Source organism: Drosophila rhopaloa, unplaced genomic scaffold (assembly GCF_018152115.1).
Source record: "Drosophila rhopaloa isolate 14029-0021.01 unplaced genomic scaffold, ASM1815211v1 contig_155, whole genome shotgun sequence".
In the NCBI taxonomy this organism is placed as follows: domain Eukaryota; kingdom Metazoa; phylum Arthropoda; class Insecta; order Diptera; family Drosophilidae; genus Drosophila; species Drosophila rhopaloa.
In genome coordinates, this window is record NW_025335034.1 from 4,210,971 (window position 1) to 4,237,161 (window position 26,191).

A 26,191-nucleotide genomic window follows, 5' to 3' on the forward strand; every position below is an offset into this window, starting at 1 on the left:
GTACCTTTTGCCACGAATGTTGTGCCAGTCAGGCTCTAAAAGGCCTTACGAGAACAGCTGAGATTTCGCTGCTCCGCATGACGCAAAGATACTGAAATTAAGCTGAAAATTTTCCAAGTCTTTAAGTTATCTTGTATATCGTGTGTGCGCCGAGCGGGAAATTCGAAAGCAAACGAAAGGAAAAAAATCAAAGTGTTTTTAGTGAAATGCTGAGATGCTGATAGCATAATAGCATAAATAAAAATTAATTTTTATTCAAAATAAAAAAAAAGAAAACCCAAAACGCGGCTGACAAACCTATTTGCCAAGGATAAATAAAAGCTAGAGCTTCGGACTCTACCGAAACCAGTGCGTACAAAGTGTATTCCAGCAACTATCCCACGTGTTCCGACCCGACCGCCAAAATTATTACGCACAATTCCCTGAGCGTGTACGGCGGCGGCGTCATGTGCGCCTCCCCGTCCACGGCTCCCAACTTCTTCAACCCGCGCCCCCAGTCCGGCGCGGAGCTGTCGGCCTTCGACCTCGGCCTGTCCCGCTCGATGGGGCTGGGCGTGCCGCCGCACAGCGCCTGGCACGAGCCGCCGGCCTCTCTGGGCGGCCACCTGCACGCGGCCTCGGCCGGACCCGGCACCACCACCGGCAGCGTGGCCACTGGCGGCGGCGGCACGACGCCGAGCAGCGTGGCCAGCCAGCAGTCGGCGGTGATCAAGCAGGACCTCTCCTGCCCCAGCCTCAACCAGGCCGGATCGGGCCACCACCCCGGCATCAAGGAGGACCTCTCCAGCCTGCCCAGCTCTAACGGCGGCTCCGCCGGCGGCCATCACTCCGGCTCCGGATCGGGCTCCAATGTCAACTCCGGACACGGCTCCGACATGCTGCCCCTGATCAAGGGCCACGGCCAGGACATGCTCACCAGCATCAAGGGACAGCCCGCCGGATGCGGCAGCACCACGCCCTCCTCTCAGGCCAACAGCTCCCACTCGCAGAGCAGCAACAGCGGATCCCAGATCGACAGCAAGCAGAACATCGAGTGCGTCGTGTGCGGCGACAAGAGCTCCGGGAAGCACTACGGACAATTTACCTGCGAAGGTGAGTACACTGAGAAAAACTCTGGGTAACGTCAAGGGGCAAAGACACACGGGAACTTACATAACACTAACTATTAAGTGCTGGGAAATAATGCAAATGTTTCTATCATTTCGCTATGTGAACACGATCAAATCAAGAAGAGTTATACATTTGTTAAAGACTAGATAGTGTAGCATTGGCCAACAATATCGATTTCCAGTACTGTCCCACACATTTTTGTATTTTGCCACCTCTATTAATATCTTTTGGATATTTTTGCATATTTTCATGTCAAATTGAAATGTTCAAAAATATCATCCTATCAAAATAATTTTATTTCTGAGTAGCGATCTCACCTCTGAGGTGCAATTGGGGGTCAATTGATTCCGTACTCGGGTTCGAACTGCGGGGATGACCAAACAGAAATGGCCAACGTAATAGAAAGCGAGCACAAAAGCGTGCCTGCCAGCCGCTGATTTTTGACAGTTTGGGTGAATTATGGCAGTTTGATGAGTTGGCAATAAACCGCAGCCAGGTGTGGGTGTGTGCGGGAATTCTTCCCAGGGCCATGCGAATCTTTGGCGGGAGCTGCGATGCAGCTGGAATGTGTCCGTGGGCCAGCGAAATCGATAGACCCAAGTCCGTACCCAAAGCTAGTTAGTTGATCGGGCCCCAAATCATGTAAAGATGCTTTTACGAGCAAAAAATACATTTATGATCGCCAAGATATCCAGCGAGATTTATGTTTGCGCAATAGCCTACTGCCGTCTTTTGTTGATATATTTTTGTGCAATTTAAGCTTTAAGTTGCATTTAGCCATCTGAGTGGTTGTAAAATGGCTAAACTCGTTGCTCAAGAACTCTTGGGGCAAGTCACCTCCCCAGATACTCTGGTCAGCATACCGTTACACTCCAACTCGCAGCACGAGAGCTCTCGAAATGTGTATTGCGATCCAGGCAGTGGCAGAGGCACGCACTCCCGCCACTGCCTCGCCTTATCGTCAGATAAAAATTATTATCTAAATAAAATACGGCCGTGCTTTGTCCTAAGCCAAACAATTGTTGTGCAAACATGCAAATTGTGCGGCGGCCGCTAAATGAAGCGCCCACCTTCTTATTGTCTCTGGCCCTCGGATGGGGATTCCGAGCCCGGAGTTCCGGAAAGAAGGCCGCGGGGCAGATGGATGGATGGGCAACTGCATTCAGCAGATAGAGCGAGATAGGCTGTGGCATTTAGTGCAGCCTGAAGTTGAACTTGTCATACTCGTATCTCTTCAAATGTTCTGGCACTGGAGCAGCCAAGAAGTGACTGGGCAGGCACAGTGGGCCGCGATGCCAGCCAGAGATTCCCAGATTCCCAGATACCCAGATACCCACAGACCATCCCTCGCTTCGCACTCCGATGGCTCCCACTGTTCGCGGGCGCTGCTATTATTATTAATCACCGAGCATTTTGTACGCATGCGCAACCCACAACAGCAACAATCAGAAGATATGCGCTCTGTGACCGCCTCGTTGCATTCTGAAGGTGTTTCCCCGTTTCCCCTTGACAGCCTGGTATGTATTATGTAGTGCATGGGTACGGGTACGGGTATCTCTCGGTTGCCTGTTGGCCTGATGATGTTGCCACGATAGCAATCTATTTTGTTCTATGCAATCGCCAGACGCTAAAGCTTGAGTCTCGGCCTCAGCTTCATTTTCAGCTTCACTCAAATGCTGGCGAAATAAAACGTAGGAAAAATCATAATAAAGCGCATAGAGCCCATATCATTGCCGGCGTTTTCAGGGTTTTTTTGTATTTCGCTGAACCCCAGCCCAGTCGCGTCCTTTCAGCTGATTCACTTCGAGGTGCAGATACTTTTCGTGGCTCTTAGAAAAGAAAGATACTCCACTCCTCAGCGGCAACTCGTTTCGGCTGTCTGAGCTCGTGTGTGTGCTCACTTGTCCGTCTGTCTCGCCGTCCCTTCCGTCCGTCTATATGTCTGTCCGATTGTCCAGTTTCCAGGTTCAGGGCCTGGGTTTCGGTATGGGTTTGGGTTTGGGTTTGGGTATGTGAACCTATGCCAAGACACCCCGCCAGTCGACGTACTCGTAGCTGCAAGATTAATTGTAGCTTATGCGTGTTGTCCGTGTTCCTGTTCCTGCCGATCTGCCTGCCCATGTCCTCCCATTGTGGTGGCAACTTGTTTGATTTCGCGCCCAGCTGTTGGCGGAATTGGGGGGATGGGCGGCCAAAAGTCTCTAGCACTCATCAGCAGCGGCAGCAGTAACCTTTGGCCGACTCGAAAAGTCACGGTTTAGTGGCGGCTGAAAAATGTGCGCTGATAAAAGTGCCTCGATAATATTAATGATGAGTAGTGCATGGCTCTAATGTGGCAAGACACCGCTCCCCCTCCAGCCCCCGCATCGCCAATTAATTTGGCTATTTGTCATGGCTATTAGTGGCCCAAAAGCCGAGGTTCCTCGTATCTGCCAAGTGGCCAAGTTGCGCTGCATCATCAATCAGTGCGGCGGAAAGGCTTGCACAAAATATTAAATCCACATTTTCTGCGAAACCATTGAATTTCCAATTCTGACATGAAAACTATCTCAGCACCCATGTCAGAAGTGAATTAGCATAACTTAGCCGCAGGCGCACATGACAATGACAAATAAATTTTACGAAAAATTACCGCCACTACTAAGTACCTGGCATGCGATTAATTAAAACAAACACAAACATCAACTAAGCAGAGCAGGACCGAATTGAGTGCAACTCTCGAGTGGGGAGAACGTAAGGAGTGGTAGGAAATTGCCATCACAACTAATTGTTAAGCGCCAGCCGAGCCCATTAGCTGCCACAAATAATGTGTGTGAAGTGCAGCCGCCAGCCGCAGATTGTCAACTCTGGGGGCAGCATAAATAATCCCGGCTCGACTTGTTCCATTTGCCACATATTCCGCGAACGAGCTTTGCTGTAAACTCATTTAAATAGATTCCCACGATCGGCAATTAAGACTCTCAGCCCGAAATCCCAAGCCCAGGCTTCCAATTCGAATCCCAAGGTTTGAGGAGAACTCCACACACAATTTTAGGCTGGAAATGTCCCAAATTTGTAATGTCGCGAAACGCTTTGGTCAGTTGTTGTGTATCTTTGTATCTCTTCGGAAAGAGAATCTTGTTTCCTCCGTCTTCTTCCTTTGTGCAGAATTGTATTCAACATGTGTGGCTTTTTAATTAACTTCATTATGACGTGGGCAAATAGCATTAAGGAAAAAAATAAGAATACAGAAGGAGAAAATGCAGGAAAGATTAAATTTTTTGAACGACCCATAAAAAAGAAATTTCTAAAAATAGTAAATAAGAAAAATACATGGTTTAATAACCAATAATAATCAGGCTTTATTTCGCATTAATTTTCTTTGTTGAAAGCAGTATTCAAAATGTGTGTTTTTTTATTAATAAAAGCCACATTTTTGCTTTTCACTTTGCACCTCTTGACAATCTGTTAAATGGCGCTCTTCTGAAATTCGCGTTTCGCTGTGGAAATTCATTCCACTCTGAGCATTTAACAAAAGCCAAACATAAATCAATTTGCTGTCTGTGATACGACCTGCTCCACCCCCTCCGCCCCTCGCAGAGCAAAGTAAAAGCAACAAAGTAAATACGAATGCACAAAATTAACAACGCCCACCGAGCATTGCAATTTATGACGCTGCACTTTTGGGCATTTTTTTTTTTTGGGAGTGGGCGTGGCCACAACGCCCGCGGCAGCGGATTTCTTATTTATTAATTAGCAAGAGGGAAAATAAATTCGAGGCTTGTATTAAAATTTGCATTTAGCAGGACAGGACGGCTGGAAGTCAATTTCATGCCCATAACATATATCAAATAAATCGCCTTTTGATAAACATTTATAACTTCCGTGCGATTTGCAGTCTGCAGTCTGCGGTCTGCGGCGGCTGGCTCTTGATTTACAACTCGGTAGCGGTAGCTTTTCCCCCATGCGAGCGGCATAACTTATGGCCCCGATATTTATTTTGACAAATTCGTATGTTTGCACTGGCGAATACTCGTCCGGATTCCCGGCCATTTGGCGGGTTAACGACGCTGTCACAGTAATCATACTTGTAGGAGAGCATTGCCCAACTCTGTGTCAACATTAATGAGCCCCGAGCTGAACCCTTCATTAAAGGCGGCCAAAGGAAAATCACCAAAAACAAAAGTTAATTGTACAGATATTGCCGAGACAGAAGAAACAAACAAACAGTAACAGCCAGAGCAAAAACAACTGCAAACTGCAAACTGCGAGCTGCAAACTGCAGGCAGACATTGTAATCATTAAAAGCTGGCTTGTACTACAAATCGTTGTACTTAGAAGAAATGTTCGAGCCAATAAAGCTCGGCAGCCAGCTAGCCCTGTCTGGAAGACCAGTCTCCCCAAACTGAGGTCTCTTAAAATGAGGCGCAAAAAATTCATCCTGACACGATGCGATTTCGAAAGAGGCCCCCGAAATAAAAGAGAGTCTCTGGGGCAAGGAAATCGTGAACTACCGACTTGATCCGCTTTATAATGTAACGGTTTAATTAATTATGTTAGGCCCGGCTCTCCAACTGGCTGCTTTGGGCCACAGTTTGTGCTGCAGATGCAGTTGCAGTTGCAGTTGCAGTTTCTGTTTCTGTTGCCACTTCATGCGCAATTTTCGTTTTCAACTAAGTTCGGCTAATCGATCAGGCCCGGCGAAATGCAGCCTTTCCGGCACGTTTTTGTGTGCCTCTTCGAGGGCCAAACTGCACTTGCGAGCTGCAACTTTGGCCAGAACCCGGGCCCAGAGTCGCTGCCTTGGCCATAACCCCTTGGCCGCTTATCGCCATGTGTCGTACATGACCAGGGCATTTGCACGGCTTAGAGAGCCCGACTTGCCGCATAACTCCGCATAGCATCAGTTAAATCAAAGCCAAATCGCTTATCTGAGGCGGCGGTTTCTTTGCGCTCTTTTGCATTTCCCTGCGGCAACGTGACATATGCAAGATGTAAATGAAAAGCGAGTTAAGACTGCTCCGATTCCAGCGAAACAATCGCGAAAGTTCTGCCCGGGACTCCGGATACGGGGAGCTTCCCAGATTGGCATTTGATTTACAGTTGACCCATATTGGGCCATAAAAACGGGGACCCGGTGGGATATCACAGGCACAGGCACCTGTTCCGTTCCAGGTTTTTAGTTTTTTGTTTTTTGTTTGCTGTTTTTGTTGCCTTTGCCTTTGCCTTTGCCTGAGGCCCCGTTCATAATCAGTGCATTTTGTAGATACTCAGAGTGCATGAGCCGAGTTACTCGCAGTTTCGTGTCTGTCGGCGGGGGCTGTAATTATGTTTCGGTTGTACTCCAGATATTTTGTCTAGCCGCCTCTGGACTCCAGTTGCAGTTGTGCAGTTGCTGCTGTGTGTGCTAATTACTTTGACTAGCTGGTGGCTCCGTGTAAGCTTAACATTTAATTATTGCACCTTAATGATGGCCCTCCTCCACCCTCTTCTGCTCCCCCCTCTTCCAGACCACTGTGTGCATTAGTAATTAGAAAATGAGCCAAAGTCAAGGCGACTTTGACTTTGCATCGCCGTTCCGCTTCCTCTGGGCCAAGCGATCATTGACCGCGGCTGGAAAATGGCAAATGGGAAATGGGAAATGGGAAAAGTGTAGTCCACCGCAATTGATTGGGCCATCTGCCACCCGAGTGCATGTGCCAAAAGATACAGATACCCAGAGATTGCCGGCTAGAGCCAACTAATTTAACGCTTTAAATTGCCCAGCCAAGCGGCAAGGGGATCTCGTGTGGTGCAGATAGATAGCTCTGCTCACTTTCAGGAAGTTCAATTAATAAAACGCTTAGCTTAGCTAAGCTTAGTTCTCGGAACCTCTTCCAACTTCTAACTGTATTGAACGCTTTATGGCGCGTAGCGCACGCGAACTAGCTTCCTCAGCTTCCTCAGCCACCCGCTGGCAATTAGGTGAAGCGGTAATTGAAACTACCGCAAAGTTGGCCCAAACCTCTCGGCTTTGGGCTCTTGGCTAAGCCAAAAAGCCAATCGTTTAAGCCGAAGCCGTAGAAGGGACCATGGCAGTGGCAGGCCAGGATTCTAGGGCTTCGCTTCCCTGACTTCCCACACTCGTATCTCAGCGCTAGAGCGATCCACCCTTTTTCGGTTATTGATATAACACGATATCCACTCCGCCCCGTCTCAGATTTTGTTTACGGTATCTGGCCCATGTACTCGTATCTTCATCAATAACGACGCGCATCTTTCGCATCGCAAAAGTCCACTGGGGATCGACCCCGCTCCTCCCAAAGTTAAGATACCCAGATACTCGGGACGGAGCTGCAGCTCTAGATAGAGTTGCGATAGGCGCATATGGGCAGTTTGCCTCTGTTGCAAGTTCTTTTATTTACCTCTGCTCCGCCTGGCTTTCTGGCCAAGTTGTCCGTTCGTCCACCCCCCCTCCTGGAACAGGCGAAGCGCAGCCAGAGTTGGTGGAGGCAGCCAGAGGATGGGGCAAAAGGCAACGGTACGTTTTGGCAGAAATCGTGACTTGGTACAATATCGTTATTCGTAGATCATATGGTGTAAAAGCTGGCAGTGTGTGAGTGGGTATTTCTAGATGTGTTCGTAGTTGTCTCTCGGGTTGGTCTGTGGAGCAGTTTCGTATGGAAGAGCCAAAAGTGAGGAATACTGAATGCCCTTTGGTATAGGAAATGAAATCAATCTTCGGGACTAACAGTGCATTGATCATTAAAGAAGTCGCTATTGGTACAGTTAAGATATACTCCAAATGCCCTAAGCATACTCCTAATTATTTGATCTTCACCCGAAGTCTTAACTATGATAACTTCTTCTTAGTGCATTAAGCGATCGACTTTCAATCAATTTCAATTTGCTGGCCACGTTTTGTTTCCATTTCGGTGGGAGGCTGAAGCCACACGATCGCATTGGCAAAAAGCATTGAAAGATCTTTTATAGCCTGTGATCGCATGCTATATAGAGTGCGGAGGGGGGTGGAGGAGGAGGAGGAGTGGATAGGATCGAGTCTGCATAAACGCTCAGCGCTTACATATTTTGTTTGATGATGATTTTACAGCTTAAAACGAATTTTATGAGCATATGCCATTGTTTTGAGTTATTGTGAGAAATTTTGTTGGTCTACGGCAAAAAAACCAGGTCCAGACAATGCCTCCTATATATATGTATGTATATATATATATGTATATGTAAGACATATCCCCCTGCCATCTGGCGAGGCTCTTTATGCAGAAAACGCTGATGCAGTCGCGCAGAGCCAAGTGATACACATGTTTAGATACGCGTCGGCGACATTAACTTGCCGTGTCGCTAGCTTGTCCTACAACAACACCCAACTGTGGCCCAAAGCACTTAGCCAAAGTTAAAGCTGAAGTTAAGGCTGGAGTTGTGGCCAAAACGAAACCCAAATCCAAAACCAAAACCAAAACCGAAGCCCAACGAGCCATGGCTGATCTGGCCGTCTAGCTTAACAGTAAATTCGTGGCAAGCCGAACTTGAACTTGCTGCCAGTTTTCTTTTATTTTCCCCTTTTCGCCGTGGCCAAGATACACTTTGTTAATTGAAAGCCATTAAAGGTAATTTTATGGGAGGCGTTAAGCCATGAAACGTGTAACATGACCATTGACATGGGCATCAGGAACTTGGTGCCGCGGAGTTTGTCAAGGAGTGCAGCTGGAGCCCGAACCCACTTTGCCGTACAAGTGGCAACAATTCTTTTTGTTCTCGGGCAGGCCGGGGTGCCAAGGAATTTGTAGGGACAGAAAACACCCAGAGTGGGCCTAACCCTTACTTTTGTATATTTCATTTGCATCTTATTAACCTCCGATTTCTTCTCTCTTGCAGGCTGCAAATCGTTCTTCAAACGCTCGGTGCGACGCAACCTCACATACTCGTGCCGCGGCAGCAGAAACTGCCCCATTGACCAGCACCATCGCAATCAATGTCAATATTGCCGATTGAAGAAGTGCCTCAAAATGGGCATGCGACGCGAAGGTAAGAATCATTCACTACTCAGCCAGAAAAACAAGTGTGTTATTCAGAACAAAGAAATTCAGGCATTGCTGCTGTGTGCTGTGGGTCAATTAAAAGTCAAACCCAGAGGCAAACAGTATAAATTAAATCAACGGCAGAAGATCGGAAGTAGAGCAGCGCGATGACTAAATGTCACATGCTAGGAATTTGAACAGCGGCGAACAATTGGGCTCGGTTCGGTGCGGATCAGTTGAGTTATTTGGGTGCCAGGAACTATGCCAGGGAATGTGGCCACCGACCAGAGCGGATCAGCTCGGATCAGCGGGGATCGGGCCAAGTGTTCATTTTCATATTTTCCCATTTTCCACCACGCACAAATTGCCGTAGCAGCAAGCCCCCGATAGAGAAAACAATTAGGCAGGCGATTGCGGCCTATTGACCCCGGAGATCAAATGCAAACTTGTCCAATCGCTTGTTCGTAACTACAGTGCAACCATAAGGCACACTGAGCGAAACGCGATGCAATTTATCAGCTAATCAAATGCAGCCCAATGTGTAACTAATTTGTAAGCACGGCCAAGCCAAATATTTGGCATACTTGGGTGAGACTCGTTTTCCTGCAGCGACTGATTGACTAGCTGACTGGCTGGCCGACTGGGTGACTGATTGACTGATTGACTGATTGAATTGGCTGACTGTCGTACTGCCGGTCCGCCAATGGCCAGTTACACTTGTCAGCATTAACAATTAGCGTCCGTCAGGGAGTCGCAGATACAAAAGATAGAGACAGACTGCAGTTAGCGGACGCTAAGCTGTTATTATTTGCACTAATATTGACAGGTTTTTCGCAAAATGCTAATAGCCAGCAGCCACAAAAGCAACGGCAAACGGCAAACGGCAACGACTACAGATGTCTGAACGAACAGTGTACACTGTACACACATCGATTTGGGTTAAGAACGAAAACGTTAATTTATGGCGACTACGGGCAATTAAAATGCAGCTACAGCAGCCTCCTCTCAATGCACTTGTAATTAAATGAATATAAACATTTATTTAGCCGCCGACGGATTGTGAAAAAAGCATTTCAAATTTACCTAAGTCAATGCTGGCCGCGTCGAGACAAGTTTTTGGCTAATGACACAGTCGGAGCCCAAGTCCGATCTACCTGTTGGGCCCATTAAATCTGATATTTCCCCACCCAGTACCCCAGTACTTGCCCCAGAGCTCGTAAAAACGCAAAAGAGTTCAACACCTTTTGCCACATTCTGGAGCTGGGTTGCTTTATGAGTTGCGTTGGGTTGAGTCACATTTCTTTAATGACAAGTTCTGCGTAAAACTAGTCCCTCGCTATCAACGCTGAGAAATCGTGAGAAAATCTCAATTCTGCATAGGAGGTTTCCTTAGGATTTACCCTCTTTATGGGCGCGGGGCGGGGGCAGGGTACTTAGCTGCGAAGCGGGACAAAGGTTGTGCCTGGAACGACCCTGGGTCAAGAAATTGTACGGGTTTGGCGCACAAAAAGTCTCGCAAAACCTGAAAAAACAACATCAAATCGGTGTTCCGGGTCGCTCTAATTAAATTGCAGTGTCAATTGGTCAAGGGAAGTGGGATGGGGCGGCGCAGGAACTGGTCGGCAAATAGCTTAGGTTTTCCTGCACAAAAACTAGTTTTTAGGGGTAGCAAAATTATGCTAAATTATTTTGAATTTATTGTAAAATTTTAAAGGGATTTTCGGTGGGGTGCGCAGGAAAAAGCCAACTGGCTGGCCATTCGAAAATGCTGAACTCTTGCTCGTGAACTCTGACCACACCACTGGAATTCCACTGGTTTGCAATCAACACCTGCATTCGCTCGATTCGGGGCTTGGTCGAACGCATTTCTGGGCAGACAATGGCCGGGGATCGTTCGGCAGTTAGTTGGAGAGACTTGGCTGGTTAGGAAAGTGGGTCAGCAAAAGGTTTCCTACACCTCCACGGCCAGATGGAAACTCCACACCTTGGCAGCCCGGCACCAGCACACACATCCTAGGCACACCTAGAGCTCACTCGCAATCTGGCCAACGCAATCGGAGCCTTGGGCCAGGCCAATTCGAATCCGCACTAAAACAAAGCATTGGCGAAAATGCACAAACGTTATTATTGATCGAAGCTCATGGTGGTGCAGCTGGAAGTGGAACTGGAACTGGATTCGGAGATCTCTACCTGGGACAAGCTGGGTCCACAAAACGTAACGTCTTTCGGACTCGGAGGAAGCGAAAGCGTTTTTGGTCAGTCCGCACAATGGATATATCCCGAAATCCCTTTTTGTCCCGGCCTCGAAGGTGTTTGTTTATTGCCTTGCCGGAGCAATTAAGCCGGGGGTTGCACCACCCGAACCAGTTGACCACTGTCCATCCGCCGGGGGAGAAAGCGAGACAGCGACACTTATTTACACAATACATTTGCGTAATTGTGCGATGGGGTGAGCGAGGACGAGGACGAGGACTCTATAAGATGCACTTGGTGATCTATGACGGCAAACCGGTCGAGCGGCCAGTGTCCAGCGCCTTATTTATGCGCCTGGGAAAATATTGCCTGACCGCAAGAACGGCGAACAAGCTGAAAGAGCCGAAAGGAGAATCTGCCTAAGCCTGTGGTTTCGCTCCCAGATCAGGTCGAGATTACAGCAGCCAAGAAAGCAGTGCAAAGGGATTGCGATTGGACTTGGAATGGGTTTCTTGAGATAATGCGAACGGCCCTGGCCCGACTTGCCCTTTTAGCTGATTGCTTAATGAATGAATCTTCCGCCAGCACGTGCTCAAGTTCCCGCTCACATGTCACTCGCTGCCAACACTCGAGAGCGTGTCCAAGTGGCTTAACTTTCAGCAGATATTAAGTATCCATATCTACATGGTCATGTCGCTGTCCGCATCCGAATACGAATTCGAATCCCAATCCATGTCAACGTCTGGGGAAATGTCGTTTCCGGCCAAAGTTCAAAAGGCCTTTCACTTTCCATTTAGCTGCTCAGTTGTTAAGCGTTTACATTGTTAATTATAATGTTTATATATAGCCTCACTGGTTGCAAAAAAAGAAGAGAAAAACCTGTACATTATTTCCTTTCTTTGCCGTACTTGCCCAAAATCTGCCAAGACTCTCCCCACATCTGCTGCGGCGGTATCTGCAAGATGTGTGTATCCGAAGGATGCGTTGAAAGTATTTAGTTCAATTTGCATATCTAAGCAGTCGAGACAACACAGAAAGGGGTTGAAAGGATCTGGGGTGGCAGGAAAGTATCTTATGACGATGTCCTGGCCTGCAACAAAGGACGGGCAACAACAACGCAGTTCTATATAGGTAGATCGAGTCGGCCAGATATTCAGATATCCAGATAGCGAGCATTGTGAGTTGTGGCAGCTTTGCCAACAGAGCAGAATGCCCCGCATTGTACTTCGTGTGATGTGGCGGTCAAAATAAGCCCAACAAAAGCAAGAGTCTTCTTTGCAGGGTGCCTGTATCTTTCCAAGGATGTGGTTCAGAATGCCTTAACTTTAATATTTGTTAGAGAAGAGTTCTTATATTAACACAAGATATAGAAATTCGTATTCTAGTTTTTTAAAAATCGATGTATACTAAACATGGGTTTCTGGAACACTTTATATATAATCTTTCATAGTCATGTTAAATGTTATTCAACCAAACTAATCCTGATCTCTCCCTCTTTTCTTTCCAGCTGTCCAACGTGGCCGCGTTCCTCCCACTCAGCCCGGATTAGCCGGCATGCACGGGCAGTACCAGATCGCCAATGGCGACCCCATGGGCATCGCCGGGTTCAACGGGCACTCGTACCTCAGTTCCTACATCTCGCTGCTGCTGCGGGCGGAGCCGTATCCCACCTCCCGATATGGCCAGTGCATGCAGCCCAACAACATCATGGGCATCGACAACATCTGCGAGCTGGCCGCCCGACTGCTCTTCTCGGCGGTCGAGTGGGCCAAGAACATACCCTTCTTCCCGGAGCTGCAGGTGACCGACCAGGTGGCCCTGCTGCGGCTCGTCTGGTCGGAGCTGTTCGTCCTGAACGCCAGCCAGTGCTCCATGCCGCTCCACGTGGCGCCGCTGCTGGCCGCCGCCGGACTGCACGCCTCCCCGATGGCCGCCGACCGCGTGGTGGCCTTCATGGACCACATCCGCATCTTCCAGGAGCAGGTGGAGAAGCTGAAGGCCCTGCACGTCGACTCCGCGGAGTACTCCTGCCTCAAGGCGATCGTGCTCTTCACCACCGGTAAGTTGCTGGACATCCTCTACAAGGATGTGCCGGCGCTGCTCACCAAGGTTTCAGCACTGATTGGCAAGGGTTCCCCGGCGGCGTCCAATGACGATGTCCTGGGTGTGGTGCGCGAGCACCTGGACGAGCTGAACCGCCTGGAGCTGGAGTCTCAGGCTCCGCAGCAGGCGCCGCTCCACCTGGCCGCCTTCATGAAGAGCGTGGCCGGCGTTGAGGCTGCAGTGCAGCAGGCGGAGCAGGCCCAGGCTCCGGCCTCCTCTGCCCCCGCCTCTGCCCCTCTGCTTCCCTCCGCCGGCAGCGCCTTCAGCAGCTGCCCGGTCAAGTCCGCCGGTTCCGAGATGGATCTGCTGGCCAGCCTGTATGCCCAGGCTCAGGCCACGCCCCCGAGCAGCGGCGGGGACGCCTCCGGGCACAACAATAGCAGCGGGCTGGGCGCCTCGCTTCCTACTCAATCGCAAAGCGGTTCGTCCTCCCGCAACCTAACCGCCTCGCCGCTGAGTACTTCGCTGGCAACCGCTCCTGCTCCCGCGCCCGCTCACGCTCCCGCTCCCGCTCCCGTTTCCGCTCCTGTTCCCACCTCCTCGGCCGCCCACCTCCCTGTGCCCGCCCCCGTTCCAGTGTCATCCGCTCCGATGGGTGGTGGAGCCTATCAGACGCCGTCGGCCGCGGCAGCGGCGGCCGCCATGTTCCACTATCAGACGCCTCCGCGCGCCGCCTTCGGTTCGGCCTTCGATATGTTCCACCACAGCACGCCCTTCGGGGTGGGGGTGGGCGTGGGCCACGCCCTCGCCCACTCGGGCGGCAGCGGCAGTGCGTCCTTCGGCAGTCCCACTTACAGGTACTCGCCCTATAGCCTGGCCGGTAGTAGATGGCAGTTGTAGGATCTCACAGAAGTCGAACCCTGTACTGTAAATTTACCCTTGTATCTATAGCGTTAGGAGAGCCCCATCTCTGTACATGTACTTAGTTTAGTGCCTACTGCTAGTTTCTACCTATTTATTGCCTTACACTAAGTATAATTTATTCTAGCCGTAATCACTTAGACTCGTTTAGTGAACTTTGCCAAAAAATTTGAAAAAACAAAGATTCGATGAGGGAGGAGAGAAAAAGAATTTAAAGAATATATATAAAGCTGTTGCTGTTAAACAAAAATCTAATCCTGGCTTGTGTTTTTACTTGTTATTGCTTACTAATGCTTTACACCGCTTGTTGACTAATTTTTAGTGTATTATTTATTTGTTTGTTTTGGTTTACTAACAACAATTATACTAACCCTTAACTAAACTAACCCTTAAAACTTAAACAGCAAAGATTACATTTGTTTCCAAGTGAGATTCTACTAGCATTTGTTGATTAAAATTGTATTGGAACTTTTTGAAACAAAAGAAATAAGTATACAACGTTTTTTAATTATTAAATATTTTCAATTAGATTTGTATTTTTCTATTACATTGAAGTCGTAATGTTACACAATGATGAACTTGATTTTATTTCTTTTAAGTATTTTAATCGATTTCATCATTGTTATCTCATTTAATTACAAGAACGTTAGAAACATAATGATGAATTAGTTTTCATTTCTTTATATAATATTTTAAAGAGATTAAATCCATTTTATCATGTAATCCTGCAAAAAATAAAGTCCAATAATAAAAATGTATTTAAAATTTAAATGTACTTTACTTTCCAATATTTAAAAATCATTTTAAATTGTAAATTCCATTTAAACGGAGAAAAATCTAATAACGAAATGCCTTAGATCTTGAAATGATGAACAAATTCTGATTAAGTACAGTGACAAACTTAATTATTGGCACAGCAAGCATGTTAAACTTTGAGGCTATTTTTCTTCTTATAATATGCTGATATTAAAATAAAACAAAATATTTTTAGATAGAATCATTAATTTTTTGTTAAATACAAGTGACTTCATTAATTTATCTTTTATAAATAATTTATTAAAAATAAAAAACCAAAGAATGGACCAAATTTGCCTGAACAAAATTATTGGCACACTTGGGTTTTAATTAACTATTTCATTAAAACTTTATCGATTTGCCCACTTTTTTTTTTAATTATCACATTTGCCTCTATAATCTTAATGGTATAATGATTAATTTTATAGCAAACATTGTTTTAGTGCCTTAAAATAAAGGAAAAGTTGTTTGACTTTACAAGGTAAAAATAAAATCAACCGCATGTGTCCAAAAATTAAAATTTAATAAGCAGGATCAATGCAAATCGAAAGTAAACATTGGGGAAAGGATGCCCAGAAGCCATTTTTCCCATTCGGAGTCCTTTGCCGCATTTAAAGGACCCACGCAGTTGCAAAATGCAGGGCACACTGGCTAATCCATGGCTTTGAGAGGCCAGGAAAGCGTAAGGATCGTATAAAAGGACAATGTCAACCCCCAGATCTCCTCAACACGTATCGAAGTTGATGATAAGAAGGACTTTGGTAAGGATATTCACCCAACAGCCTTTTTCAGGCCCTGCATGATGGTTTCTACAAACGAATTGAACCTAGAAAAAATCAATAGATTTTAAAAGTCAAAAACAACCTTTTAGTGCAGGGAAATTTATATCTGAGTATGCCAATCGACTTTTGGGTCCTTTCAACCTTCTCGTATGATTTAATAATCCTTTCCCCAAGCAAAGAGCTTATGTTAGAACCCTTTTCAAGCCGATGGATTTTTTCTAGGAGCAATTCATTTGTAGAAACCATCATGCAGGGCCTGAAAAAAGGCTGTTGGGTGAATATCCTTACCAAAGTCCTTCTTATCATCAACTTCGATACGTGTTGAGGAGATCTGGGGGTTGACATTGTCCTTTTATACGATCCTTACGCTTTCCTGGCCTCTCAAAGCCATGGATTAGCCAGTGTGCCCTGCATTTTGCAACTGCGTGGGTCCTTTAAATGCGGCAAAGGACTCCGAATGGGAAAAATGGCTTCTGGGCATCCTTTCCCCAATGTTTACTTTCGATTTGCATTGATCCTGCTTATTAAATTTTAATTTTTGGACACATGCGGTTGATTTTATTTTTACCTTGTAAAGTCAAACAACTTTTCCTTTATTTTAAGGCACTAAAACAATGTTTGCTATAAAATTAATCATTATACCATTAAGATTATAGAGGCAAATGTGATAATTAAAAAAAAAGTGGGCAAATCGATAAAGTTTTAATAAAATAGTTAATTAAAACCCAAGTGTGCCAATAATTTTGTTCAGGCAAATTTGGTCCATTCTTTGGTTTTTTATTTTTAATAAATTATTTATAAAAGATAAATTAATGAAGTCACTTGTATTTAACAAAAAATTAATGATTCTATCTAAAAATATTTTGTTTTATTTTAATATCAGCATATTATAAGAAGAAAAATAGCCTCAAAGTTTAACATGCTTGCTGTGCCAATAATTAAGTTTGTCACTGTATATAAGGCACATCCCTAACCCAAGGTAATGGAACTTTTTTATTTTTCAGCTCATGTGAAAATGTTTAATTTTGTTGAATTTATTTCTTCATAATTTCAGCAAATTTAACAGTTTTCGGTTTCATAAAACACCCATTTATTTAACACTAATCTTTTCACATTTTTATTTCATTTTTTAACAAAAGCTATTCACACAAAAACAAACAAAATTTAATCTCATCCGCACGTGGCAACAAAACTCTGGACTTTGGGATTACACACACACTGAAACACATGCACGTCTAAAACATTCACACGCACACGCACACAAATAAGTCACACCAGTTTATATGCGAATAATTTAAATAATTTTAAAACCTTATACATACTTATTTTTAGACAATTAGGCTCCACGCGAAATAAATCATTGAAGCTTTGTATGCAAATAGAGTGAACTGAGGTTTTCTTTGACTTTAGCCTAAGCTAAGTTTGCGATTAAGTGTAAGTTAGCGATTTTAAGTTCGGCTAGGATAGGGGGAAAACGGAAATTTTGATTTAGTAACTCCCCCCTTTTCTCGTGTCGTGTCAACCAGCTGTCCAGCCTCACGTCGCAATTGTTTTTCCGCTGATCTGAACTGAGCCCGGCTCAGAGATATCCCATTCCCCGCCTGCTCTCTGTGGCGACGTTTATTGACGTCGAGATACCACATTATGAACATTAATACAACACTCGTTTATGTCGCTTACTTACAAGCCCGACTCCAGTCGACCAATGGACCAAGTCCAGGCCTTGGCCAAACTTGCAATGAAAATAATTTTACCATTTCCAAAACGCTGTGTGTGTCGCTTGGCCAAGCTACACGGAAAAAACAGATTTAAATATTGCGTGTTTTTCTCTTAATTAAAATTGATCCAAAGGATAGCTTTGCAAACACTTTTTGCAAAATACGAATTGGAGAACATTTAAGAATGAAAGCTTTATTTTTCCTTGTTATAAAAAACTGTGTTGAAGAAGGGTTCCTCATATTATTATTTCGTTTGACCAAGCTTATGACAAACACTTACTAACCTTTCATGGTTTATTTAATGTTTAAATCAATAAGCTTTATTTTATAGGAATGTTTATGCTAGGGGATTGGCTTCGAAATTGACTCCCTTGACAAGGCATATCAGGATTGCTTTCGGTTAATAATTTTGTATGAAACTATTTTAAACTATTAACTGTCACATCCACTCTCCTAGTTTTTCTCCGTGTAAGCCGAGATCGGCTAAGCCCGACTCTTGAGGGGGCGTGTGTGGCGTGGAGTTCGTGGTCTCGCTGGCTGAGACCCTGGACCGACTGCAAGCTGCAATTGCATTTGAATTGGCTGCATGAGTCCATAAACTGCAGCCGATCAATCGCTGCGCGGTCCCCAGTCCCCGATCCCCAATCCCCAATCCCCAATCCCCAGAGCCCGATCCCCAGTACCCATGGTCCCAACTCGAAGATTGTGGGAGACGAGACACGATCGCGGTAGTAAAATACCGGGTATAGACTTACTAGATCTTCTGCAGCGCATTGACGACATGTCTGCTCCTCTGGCTGCCACGGCCTCACCTTGCCGCGGTGCATCTTCGCCCCTCTGATTGCTGTCGTTTGTTGCAGTTGTTAAGAGTTGTAGCTTTCATGTCTTGGCCACACTTTTTGACCAACATTCTGTGTGTGTTTTGCGCTGGCTCGGAGCGGAGTCTCGAAGCCGCTCAAATCGTTTTGTGGCGCTCATTGATCGCCTGAGCTACTTTTCCCCTGAAAATTGCCAGCGACGTGCCTCGAGGCCTGGGACTCCGAATCTGGCAATTAACAGTAACTTTGGGCCGGGGCAGACGTCGTTGATTAGAATCATTAAGGGCGCGTTTCGATATTAGGTTTAGGTTTGGGCTAAGAGTTAGGATTGTCTGCCAGTCTACCCAATTCGGGGCTGTGTTTGCCCAAGATTTAGATGCAGTCGATAGAGCGGAACTCCTGCCTAGCCTGTCTCCACAGTTGACCCCACACGACCCGATCCTTATTAAAAGTAAATAAAGTTATAACTGTTTGTGGCGGTCGCGGCACGAACTGCGCGGCCAGAACTGGAGCCATAAAGAACACAAATCTAATAAAATATAATGCAGCAATTCATAATTTTGTTAAACAGCTTGGCCCCCTTCGTTCCGGGGACTACTCCTTGCGCTCCTTTTTCGATATGTCTGCTGGTTGGGCAACCAACTACTTTACGGTCATTATGCATTTAAAACACGCGGTCACGATCTCTCCCTCGCTGAGTTAGTAACTGCGACGAGCCAAAACCGAAAACTGAAAACTGAAAACCGAAAACCCAAACCAAATACAAATACAAATCGAAGCCAAGCTCGTCGTAGGGTACATAACTACAAGCCGAAAACAGTTAACAAAGCCGGAGCCAAAAAATCAAAGCCCAGACGAGGCTAAGGCTAACCCCTCGAGAAAGCTCCGATCTGGGTAGTGCATTTCTCCAGTGCTGCCCGACCTGGAAGTGGAATGTCTTTCACTTTAAGCATGCAACTCCTCCGCGGAGCAGCGTCGAGAAATCGCATCCCAGCTCCTCGTCATCTCCGCTGCATTTCAATGAAACCAAAACTTTGTGCCTGGCACAATTTCTACCTCCTCCTTCGGCCGCGCTTATGATTTCCCATTTGGTTCCCGGGGATCGTCCGAGCTAATGGAAAGTCAATTGACAATTATGGCCATGGCCAATGAAGTGATTCGCTGAGCTTGCCGGACTGACCATGTCTAATTTGTATCGCCAGAGCTTCACGATTATTACGATTACCCCTGGCTCGTTGTTCACCGTGGTTTATGAAACCGAATGGTTAATAATGGCTAATTGAATTCCTGTTGCCTCTGGCGACAAATCATTTAGCTTGATTTACGCGCTTTGTGTGGGGGCAATGCCTAGGAAATTTATATGATAACTGCGCTCGAATGTTTTGCCAGAGCCAATCATCGCCAGATCTTGGCTGCACAACAAGCCGTGGTTTTGTCTTTCAACTGACACTCGTCTTTTATGGCCAGCTCAGATTCGGAGTTGCGTGCAACCAATGCGGCCGAGAGAGCCATTAACGACATGCAGTCCCAGCAGACAGCTGGCCATGCAATCACACTGCCCAGAGTTCGGCAATCGGATATATGAGCTGGAATCATGATGATATCGGCTGGCATATGGCCCAATCATTAGCTCGGCCTGCTCGGCTGCTAAATGATATATCAGCGACTGCAGGTCTTTTCGCTACGCCTTGCGTAATGGAGTCCTCGGCTGGGGAGTGACTAATTAAGCAAACAAAATTTCATATGCAATTTCGAAACGCCATTCTTAACAGCAACAACAATTTAAAATGCTTTAAAGCTATGCAAATTTACAAGTGCTGATGTCTAATTTGAATTTCAAACAGTCAACCACAAAAATATATATGAGTATAAAAAATAGAAGAACCGCTCGCAGCGCTGTGTTGATGTTTTTACAGCGGCAATTGATAAGCAAACTTTTGGTGCCTGGCAATTAACACTCGACGGCACACGCTGCGTATGCGCAATCTAACAATCCAGCATTGCTGTAATTAAATGCCACGGCTAGTTGACAAGATGGAAAACTCATTGGCTTGGCCGTATCGTTTTCGCGGGGACAGGGCGTTGTCTTGCGGCTTCATTTTCCCGAATTTAATTAACCCAAGTGTTGTACTCGCCGTTGTTCGGTTCTCAGTAGACCTACTTCAATTGAACATAAATCAAGTAGACATGACGTAATCTCCCAGTTTCGTCATCGATCCGCTGCCGCTGTGTTGTTTTGGTGTTCAGTGTGCTCAACTCAATTGAACTGAGCCGTTGTGGGCGTGGCAGCGGCTCATGTTCGGTTATTGGTTTGACGTGACAGGCACTCGAGAGTTGGAAATTTTCTGCCGGCGCCAGGTGAACTGCCCCAAAGAGTATCGACCATGTACAGCATTTGCATCCATAACTGTGAATCCGCAGACAACTGATGGTTTCCTTGCTTTGCCTGTCTTTCAGATGCCTGTGGCCTGTCCGACGTGACGCACATTGAATCCCTGCAAGAGAAGTCGCAGTGCGCCCTCGAGGAGTACTGCCGGACCCAGTATCCCAACCAGCCCACGAGATTCGGCAAGCTGCTGCTCAGATTACCATCGCTGCGAACTGTCTCCTCACAAGTAAGTTTATTTAAAGGTTAATCATTAGTCTAAAAATAAATTATGGGCTTAAATTATTATGAAACAAAGGGTACCTTTCATTTGTTATAGTAAAGCTGAGTATTCAAGATAAAAAAAATTAGAACTAAAAAATGTTTATTATACTAAATTGTACAGAAAATATAAAAAGCCCAAGCTGATCATTTTTTTAAAATAGATTTATAAAACTAAAATGAATTCGGAAAAAATAATTTAAATTGCATAATAAAATGTTAAACCTGTACTGAAAGAAGTCTAGATTGACACTGGTTTTTCAATTAGCCCCTTAAGCTAACATAGATTTAATTAGTTTCTGCTTTCATAAAATGGCGGGAGGCGTTAAAAATCTTACAAACCATTAAATTAGTTTACTAAATTTTGTTTTCATTTGCAATATTTTTTTATTGTATACATGTAACATAAAATAATACGAGCTAAATAATTTTGTTTAAAGATTAAACCTAATCAAGGACAAATAAACAGGGCAATTTGTTTTTTTAGTAGTAAGAAACCTTAAAAGTTGGTTTAACCTATTTTCAATCAAAATTTTTTTAAGGAATTGACTAGGATCTCTGAAAAATTTAATAGTTCTTCCCCTAATTTGAATCTTTTCTTTTCTTCCTTCTGCTTTTTTTTGCCTAGGTCATTGAGCAATTGTTTTTTGTGCGTCTAGTCGGAAAAACGCCAATTGAAACGCTGATACGCGACATGCTCCTGAGCGGCAACAGTTTCTCCTGGCCCTATCTGCCTTCGATGTGACACACGATGTGGCGCCAATTGACAACAACTTGATCATCGGCCGCAGCTGTGGCGGCTGCAACGCTCAACATCAATCCCGGCGGAGGCGGCGGAGGTGTCGCGGGCTGTGGCAGCCACAACGTTGTTGCTGCCAGTCATGACCAGCTCGCCAATGTTGCTGTCATGGAGCCAACATACGGCAGCCACAACGGTAACAACGGCAGCGGCGGCAACATTTGCAATCAGCAGATCAACAACTACAGCAATAACAACGGCAGCAGCAGCAATCATATGAGTGCAGGCAGTTTCTTCGGCAGCAACAATACCAGCCATACCGATTATATGGCCACGCCGACTACCACTTATGCGACACCCGCGACAGCAGCAACATCCACAGTGAACACCACGACGATGCTGTCTAATTACTGCGATGCCGCGACCATGATGATGGCCGCTGCTGCAGTCAATGCAAATCAATGCCTGCAGCAACATCACCAGCGCATGTTGCGGGTGGCGGGCAGCAACAGCGGTAGCAACAGCAATAGCACAGCGGCAATTCCCTCTTCGTCCTCGGCCGGCTCGCTGTCATCTGCCTCATCGACGCCAACAGCAACAGCAACAGCAATAGCAACAACCGCAGTGGCCCCGCAGCAACATCAGCAGCAACAGCAGCAGCAACAGCAACAATCGCCGCCAAATTTAATCGATATCAGCGAAGTTCCTCTCATTGTGGATGTCAAGTAGTGTAATTATTTATGCATCTAGAAATGGGGCTATAAAACAACCTTGTAGATACCCCGCCCCCAAAACCCAAAAACCCAAAAAAAAAAATGTTTTATGAAAAATGTAAAAAAAAAGGAAGAGCCGCTTAGCTTAATTGACTAATTTTCCATTTGTAGTTTTTGTTGTAACTTTGTACATAATTACCAGAAAAATCCAAATTTTTCTCTAGGCCGCCCCAGCTGCGAGCAACAAATCTCAGCTGACATATCCCAGAGAACTTCAAAAGTTAAATCCAAAAAAAACGGCGGCAAATAACGTCTTTATATATGAATGTGTATAATATTTAAATGGCACTGAGTTCTACTTAATTTTTAAGCCACAAAAATTAATGAAAAATTGAGGAAAAAGAAAACAACTTGGAAAGAGACATCTCCCTTTAAAAAGACAAAACATAAAGATAGTTGAAATATTTATATATGTAATGTAGCATATACACTTATATACATATATGAATATATAAATGAAACTCTACTCCCAGTGGTTTGCAGAAATATACCAAAAATTTTAAGCTATGTTTACTTGATGTGTGGCAATTTTTTATGTGTGCTTTAGCAATTTTATTTTTACTTTAAGTAAAATTTAAAATTAAATTCGATTCTCGAACGGGTTTTCTCTCTGTGGTACATCTCAAAGATGCCCCTAGGTGGAAAGCCCATTTCGTTGAAATATGAATGCAAAATTTAGCGAATTTTTTATTTAGTAACCATTACGAGTAAAAACACAAAATGTTCAGTGCAAGTTTCAGTTCTTAAACGATTTTTTCGTAATCATAAGCATTATCTTATTTATGTGTATAGAGTATGAAAAGTTTTCTATATTTTGTAATAATAAAAATTTGCGTTTATAATGAATCCTTTATTGTGTTTTAATTTTTCTGTTCGGTATCTTTTCCCATAGGTAAGAGCACCAATTCGAAGCAACTGCAGCCAAACTGTACATAAAATACTCAAAATCAATTCCCCTTTGTTTGAAACCAATTTGCGTATTAAGAAAGCATTTCAAGTAAAGGAAAAATAAATTGAGCAAAACTTTTGTAAATAACAATAAATACATACAAATTAAGTATAAATAAATATTAAAATAATTCGATTGATTATTGAATGCGTCACGTAAACACGTGTAAATACAGTTTTAAGAGTGATTTCGATGTTTTTAATAATGTAAATCTACTGATAATAAAATAATGAATGCAGTTGTAATTAAAAAGCAAGTGTCGGCGAGAGTGTGAGTAGGCGGGATTGTTTTGAATATGTGTCCTTATCACCGACTATAGACCCATCACAATAGACAGACATCTATATCAGCATCAGCAGTTCACAAAACGATTATTGCGTTCATTGAAATGCATTTAAGTAATTAACTATCCCACGAATATTTGTTTTTTGATAATTTCGATAATAAAGTGATGTATGTATGTGTTAAATAAAATCTTATTTATTATAAAAAAACCAATTACAAGTTTTTGATTAAAACAAATCAGTCAAAATTGCAACTTCATATGTGGAATATGTGTCTATAGACATTTTAAGTTCTAAACTATATTTTCTATTCCATCGTTTTTTTTGTCTGGGTTCCTATATTTTAATTAAGTGTAAATTATCACGATATCTCGAAGTATCTTCAGAATACCTCTTAAAAATGAGACTGCAGTTATATTAGTGCTGCCAGTTCGCATTGAAATTCCAATCCGAAAACATTTACACACCCCACACTGATCTTTAACCCACACACACTCATCTGATGACCGCTGAACTAGGGAAACTTTCATAACTTTCCGGGACAACTTCCTCAAAGCGAGCATATGTATATCTGGGCATTAAGCGGGACGTGATGCAACCAAATACCATGTGTTGCCGGAATAAATGCCCAAGTCATGCCGAAGCACCCACCTCGCCGCACAGGGCAATTACCCGAACTGCTCTGAAATTGCCAATAATGAGACATGCAACTTGTGCGCTTAGCCCCTGTAATGGATTGCCGTGGATTGGTATCAATTGCGGGTCAATTCCTCCGCAGCTCGGGGCTGGGGAATTTCACGCGCCGACAAGATAATCGCCGGGATTCCCTAGTTTGCCCCGGGTAAAACCCAAGCCCAGTCCCAAGGATCGTGCATTGCAGACAGCGTGTAGCCAACACAACTCAACTCAACTCGAGTCAAGTCAAGTCAAGTCAAGCCCAGACCCAGAGACCCAGGCAATGGCCAAATTGCCGCTGCCAAATGACAAATTAGATATCGAAAATAACAATTTGATCGACAGCCGATCGCCACTGCTCCACTGCCGGGCTCCAAAGTTGCGAGAGAGAAAAATTACCAAACTCAAATTGGCCCAAGATCCGAAATAAGGAAGGCACTTTGCGGTTGGAGCGTAGCCAAAGGAGTTGATGAAGGTGTTGATTTGATTACTTTTATGTAAGCCCAGTCCCAGTCGCAGTCTAAGTTGGAGTCCCAGTCGAAGTTGCAATCCCAGTCAGATGCCGATGCCGATGCCGCAGCCGATGTCGAAGTCATCGCAATGGCCATCGAATATATTTCGCTCCCCCCACGAATCGTGATCGGGGCAATTTCAGATGGATTTTGGCATCAATTGAAGCCGCCGTGCTGCACCAAGCTCCACTGTATCTCAACGGCCGGCATCTAAATGTGAAAAATGATTTGACTTTAATGGCCGCCACTGAGTGATCAGCGGGCTGCGATCATCATCATCCGATCATCCGATCATTGGTTCATCCCCAACCTTGGCCGAGGTGTTAAGATTTTGTGACCAATTGGCCAAGAAGGTAACGGTTGCTGCCACTATCTCCTCCGCATCGTCCTCCTCCACACTCGGTGTCCACGGCACTTATTTGCTCTTGAGTGGTGCTGATCGGAGCCGAGTACTTGGCTCTAGGCACATGATTGATCCACTGCAGTTGCATTTGCATTCGCACTCGGCTCGTTTCGACTTGCGGTGGTGGAACGTGGGAATTTGGCTTGAAGAATTGCAATTTTCCGCGCGAGGAGGTGTGTCCGTGAACTATATTTCGTACCACAAATTGTTGTCTTTAGGATGCCGTAAATGAGCTATGGAAAATGAGGCGGAAAATTGTGGAAAATAGCTATTAAATTATTTGGACAAGCTATTACAAAACTGAGAATAATATAATGCAGCTTAACGGCGAAATGGTTTTCTTGCGCAATCCTTTGTTTTAGCTAACATGTTACTAAATCTATATTGAAAATCTTTAGTCTAACCAAAAAGTTAAATAATCGTTTTAACATGAAATTGTTTTAACATCTATTGGCCTTTGTGATTAAATTGTGTACAACTATTTTTTAAGTCTGCATGACACTGGGGTCAATTATGAATGGATACTAGGCGAAGCATTAATAATTTTGTTGCCTTAAACTCGAAAAATAGTCTTTAGATTTGCGTTTTATATTTTAGAAACAGTTCTAAAAGGTTTTTAAAATTATTTTTGTTTAAATGTCAATAAAATAAAGATTTAGCCTGTAAATATATTATTATTCAAGCAAGCACACAAGAAAAGTAAATTTAATTGTTAAAAATTTCAAACTAATTGAAAGTACCTAACAGGAGCTAAATGAAATATTTTCAGTTGACCAGTTACAATACGTTTGTCTCCATCTTTCCTATGCCAAAAGTCGCATGAAAAGAAAGA

At 44.7% G+C, this 26,191-nt stretch overlaps 2 protein-coding genes across 3 annotated transcripts; both read left to right on the top strand.

The window, feature by feature from the left end:
- Positions 1–21,885, top strand: LOC108044954 (steroid receptor seven-up, isoforms B/C). 2 transcript variants are annotated; one of them, XM_017124126.2, is made up of 5 exons: positions 9–1,092; positions 8,965–9,114; positions 12,808–13,359; positions 20,835–20,992; positions 21,653–21,885. In XM_017124126.2, exons 1-5 carry the CDS (start codon positions 447–449, stop codon positions 21,767–21,769), a joined length of 1,623 nt encoding a protein of 540 aa, XP_016979615.1. In that variant the 5' UTR covers positions 9–446; the 3' UTR covers positions 21,770–21,885. The 2 variants fall into 2 exon arrangements, with proteins under 2 accessions (XP_016979613.2, XP_016979615.1); XM_017124124.2 differs by lacking the exons at positions 20,835–20,992; positions 21,653–21,885 and having other exon boundaries at positions 1–1,092; positions 12,808–14,964.
- LOC108044955 (probable serine/threonine-protein kinase DDB_G0277071) lies at positions 21,813–23,382 on the top strand. Its single transcript, XM_017124127.2, has one exon. The coding sequence runs from the start codon at positions 21,932–21,934 to the stop codon at positions 22,490–22,492; it is 561 nt and encodes a 186-aa protein (XP_016979616.1). The 5' UTR covers positions 21,813–21,931; the 3' UTR covers positions 22,493–23,382.
- The last annotated feature ends 2,809 nt before the right edge of the window (positions 23,383–26,191 follow it).

Excerpts from the sequence above, each read along its gene's own strand:
- LOC108044954 (XM_017124124.2), top strand. The coding sequence starts at position 447 with ATGTGCGCCTCCCCGTCCACGGCTCCCAACTTCTTCAACCCGCGCCCC. Across the intron at positions 1,093-8,964 it reads CGGACAATTTACCTGCGAAG|GCTGCAAATCGTTCTTCAAA; the intron begins GTGAGTACACTG and ends TCTCTCTTGCAG. Across the intron at positions 9,115-12,807 it reads AATGGGCATGCGACGCGAAG|CTGTCCAACGTGGCCGCGTT; the intron begins GTAAGAATCATT and ends TTTTCTTTCCAG.
- LOC108044955 (XM_017124127.2), top strand. The coding sequence starts at position 21,932 with ATGGAGCCAACATACGGCAGCCACAACGGTAACAACGGCAGCGGCGGC.